Raw genomic sequence first — 4577 nt, 5'->3', positions numbered from 1 at the left:
CTTTCACTGTGATTACAGCTACATCTTCTGAGTTATGTCTCCACACATTTGTCCATCTTCCCATCAACCATGACCAGCTTCTTTGTCGCCACTAAAAAAACAGAAGCATCCCCACAGCTTGATACTGCCAACATCATGTTTTTTATGGGCATGGCATGTTCAGGTTGTTCAGGTTGTTGATTCTTGATTCTTCTGTTTCCATCCAATCTTAATTCTTTCAGCATAAAAATATTTTTCATTTAATGTTTTGGCAGCACGATGTTTCTTTTCAAAAATAATTAGAAATGTATATATTTTTCTTGTATATATTTTCCCTTTCATCTATGTTAATTTGTCATCTGTGTTTTTATATGTTGAGCCATGACACAATTATTTCAGTATATGACTAGTAGCATACAACAAAATGAAAGCATTTTTTCTGAGATCTGTAAAAGATTATAAAACGGATACGAACAAAATAAATAAATAAAACACATGGGTTGAGTAATATAAAATGTTTAATCTTTAATTCAGCAGTCTCATGCTTTCAGTATTATTCAAAAAGTTCTTGAACAAGGTTCACAGATTACTCTAATTCATCTTAATCTTTTTCAGATTTAAAGGATAACAACATCCATGCACTCAGAGTTTAGTTAAAACCAGAGAGAGCACCCTTAACGTTCTGGATTGTAGAAAGTTGAAGATCTCAGTAGAAACATGTGTTGTCTCATCGTAATAACTGAGGTCAGAAGAAATGTGTTCGCTCCAAAAAAACACTTTCTTTTACAGTCATTAAAGACACTGTAGTTAAAGCAAGAGTAGGGTTTATTCAAAAATGCTGCAGTCTGAGTTTGTTCCATACACTGCAGGTTTTTTATCACATAAGCATCATTGGCAAAATCACTGGATATTGAACAGTTTTGAAAAGCGGCACCACTTTTTACAGGCAAGCGTTTAAAAACTCTGAGATCCAGAGAAGGAGCATAAAATGAAAGCACATCAGCTGCTCTTACAAAAACAACAACAAAAAAATCAGTTTCTTCATTTATTTCCTGGTGCCTGTACTGAACCAGAAACATTCTCCATTTTCATATAAACAACAACATTGTAATGTAGAAAAGAGATGCTGCTTACATTTCATATCTTGGCCTTGCTTTATTACAGTATCACTTGTAAACATTTCCCTCTATATCCTCACCTGAGCTTCACTGAAGCCACATCTCACAGAAATATTAATCTCCAAGATACATCTTGTAAGGTTGCAATGACGTTTCTTGACACTGCTAAGCATATGAGCTCAAATATATTCCACATATTCAGTAGGTTTACAGATCAGTCATAAACTTTCATTCAAGACTTTCATTTTAAGAAAACAAGCAGATATACAGTGTTTTGCAAATTTATTCAAACCCCTGTGATGTTCCAGCTAAAGTGGATGCTACAAAGTACTGGCTTAGATTGACTAAACACTAAACACAGAGTTTTCAGAATTTTATTTTTAATAACTTTTCATGCCCACAAGCTTAAGGGGGTTAAAAAAAACCTTCTTCAATGCAGTGTAATACTGTAAGAATATGGTGATTATTTTATGCTTCTTATACTTAATTAATTAAAAATGATTTCCAAATTTGCTTGTTTTTTTTTTCCAAGAAATCTCTGCTGACCTTCCCACTTCAAATACTTTTTTGCCACTAGGTGGCCCTAGAGAGACTGCAGAGTGTTTTCCCCACACAAATGCTGTCATCTCACTGGAGTGGATTGCCAGTTGTTTTTCAAACACATTTCATGCAGTTTTCCCAAAAATCCTTCTTCAAAACGGAATCAGTGGTGACTTCCAAAGCAGCTGCTGAGCGAATTAATTGTCCTCTTGGCAAATCTCACCTTCCCACGTTTCTTCAGGCAGGCTGTGTACTGGTTGGATTTGAGTTTGGAGTAATAGTCAGAGAACTTGTTGAAGAGGATGGAAATAGGCAGGCCGTTGAGGATAATTCCAAACGCGATACAAACGAAGGCGAAGACACGACCCAGTACGGTCTCCGGATACACGTCTCCGTAGCCCACAGTGGAGATGCTCACCTAAAGGAAGAGAGAGAGAAAGAGAGGATGGGAGACGGTACTAATAGACAAACAAAGATTGCAGATATTCATGAGAGACACTGAGATTACATTTTTAATAAATATACCATGACTGGCTTTGAGTACTGCTGATTTGTTTCTTTTCATTTGAGGGAGACAGTTTGGGTCAAATGATGGAAACATGGATACAGTTAGTTAGTTAATTAGGGCAATTATCCCAATAAATATCACAACTGGTGGTGAAATGGATGAAGCAGGTTAACACTAAGCTTCTGGAAAAGCCGCGACCTCCTGCTGGATTTGCTCATGTCAGTGGGTAAATAACCTATCCTTTTTCAACATAACATAAATCAGATTGTATAATAAATTTGTTCCGTTCCAACAGTCATTTTCTGCTTCTGCCCCGTATCACTCTCACAGTAAGAACTGGTCTGTGGTGCAACTCCATGTTAGAATATTTTTAATACAAACTACCTTTCCACAGTATACAGGCATACTTGAATGAGACACTGTAAACAAACTGCAGCAAAGGTGACTCAGAAGTGGTTGGTTGGTTCAGTGAGTGATTCATTTTTGTTGAAAAAAAAAAGAAAAAAGGAGCTTGCAGCAGTGAGCTCTGCACACTCGTCCCTTCATCATATCCATTAGTATCGCTCTGAGGATTACCATTTCCTTCTACCGGATTATAAGCAAGATTCCACCACCTGCTCAGAGAGTCAATACATTGATCTGTTAATGGGTTTAATTGTGGCAGATGGGCAGGCTCTGTCACCAGGTAAACAGTCTGAGGCCATTGTTTAAACTAAAACCACCTGTCTGCAAATTCAACAGTTTATAACCTGATTGTTCTGCACCATTTATGACAAATGATTCTGCTCCTGTGCACTGGTGTAATAGCTGGTCTAATTAATTTGAACAAAGACGTACTTACAGCTGCCCACCACCAGGCATGAGGAATGCTGGTGAAGTTAGTCTGCGGCATGTCATGCTCCACAGTGAAAACCATGGCAGAAAAGCTGAAGATGCCCATAGCGATAAACAGGAAGAGGCAGCCCACTTGTTGGTAGCACTGGCGCAGGGTGAAGCCAAACGCCCTTAGACCAGTGGAGTGGCGAGCCAGCTTCAGGATTCGAAAGATTCGCATCAGTCTCATGATCCTCAACACTTGCCCCAGCTTGCCCACCTGCCCCACCGCCTTTATGTCGGCCTCGTGCTTCATGTAGTTTTCTTCGCTGTCGAAGAACTCCAGGATGCCCTGCAGGTACTGCGGCAGGATGGCAATGAGGTCCACTGTGTTGAGGACACTCCTGCTGAAGGATCTGAGATCAGGTGTGGATATCAGACGCAGCACGTACTCCATGGTGAAGAAAGCGATGCATATGGACTCTACATATTCACAATAAGTCTTGCCACTTAGGTGACCTGCGTGGGTTTTGTACTGCATCTCTTCCACTGTGTTGAGGGTCATGGCCACCAGGGAGATCAGGACAAAAAGACTGGAGGCCACGGCCATTATCTTCGCCTTGACAGAAGAAAAAGGTTTCTCCATCAGGTTCCATATCGCTCGACGTGCCTGACCCATGAACATGTCGTGGAACAGCTCCTCATTCTCCTCGATCTCCACCTCAGCCTCCAGCTCCCTCTGGATCTTTAGCTGGTCGTTCAGCTCGTCCTGCCTCTCCTCAAAGGAGATGCGGCAGCAGCGGTTGGTGTTTTTGATCCTCACTCCCCAGTAGTTGATCTCCTCCAGGAAGTTGCGGGGACAAAGCTCGTCCTTGATCCACAACACACCCGTCCTGTAGAAGTTGAAGATGCTGTGGAAGACCTCAGGATCCCTGTCAAAGAAGTACTCATTGTTAGTCACTATGTAGTCATCGCACAAGTCCAACTTCATGTTGTGATCCGTGTACGTGGCCAGTCGTCCTATCCTTGTCTTGGGGTACTTTGCTGCCATCTTGTAGGCTATTTGATAGGGCTTCCCCCCAACATTGATGTTGATCACGTAGTTCTTCTTGGACGGTGATATCTGCCTGGAGAAGCTGAATGGGCCAGCCTCCTCCTCTTCTTCCTCATACTCGGCGTAAATATCATAGATGTCCCTGCTCAGTTCTTGCATAGAGTTCCATGTCTTCACACAGCTCTCCTTGGCCAGAGGGTAAACGACCTCAGAAGGTCTTCGAGCGGCATCCGAGTCTGTGACTTTGTAGTTGGGGAAGAGACTCTGCCTCCTGTTCCACAAGTTTCCTGCCTTCTTGGTGCTCCCCATGGTGATCACCAGTGTACTACACGGCAGAGAGAGGACACTGACTGACCGACCAGCATTACTGCTAATACCCCCTTTACCTAAGCATGCAGGACATGAGCAGGATGCCTCATGTCCCCATTAATGTTGCTGACTGAGAGAATCCGCATACTTACAGGGCATCTAAATACCATTATCCTCTGCTGAGCTGCCCTGCTGACATGACGGTGGTTGTGCTGCATATCCCAGCAAGGCATGTTTAGGAAGACTCCAACTTGTC

At 42.0% G+C, this 4577-nt stretch overlaps 1 protein-coding gene across 1 annotated transcript; it reads right to left on the bottom strand.

The window, feature by feature from the left end:
- Positions 1-489: 489 nt before the first annotated feature.
- LOC106929227 (potassium voltage-gated channel subfamily V member 2-like) lies at positions 490-4374 on the bottom strand. Its single transcript, XM_015005976.2, has 2 exons — positions 2987-4374; positions 490-2055 (listed from the first exon to the last, which is right to left on the bottom strand). The coding sequence occupies exons 1-2, from the start codon at positions 4319-4321 to the stop codon at positions 1801-1803; spliced, it is 1590 nt and encodes a 529-aa protein (XP_014861462.1). The 5' UTR covers positions 4322-4374; the 3' UTR covers positions 490-1800.
- Positions 4375-4577: the final 203 nt, after the last annotated feature.

Source organism: Poecilia mexicana, unplaced genomic scaffold, assembly GCF_051168715.1.
Source record: "Poecilia mexicana isolate PSO_F unplaced genomic scaffold, ASM5116871v1 scaffold_9, whole genome shotgun sequence".
Taxonomy (NCBI): Eukaryota; Metazoa; Chordata; class Actinopteri; order Cyprinodontiformes; family Poeciliidae; genus Poecilia; species Poecilia mexicana.
This window is presented reverse-complemented; position numbering and strand designations above follow the sequence as displayed.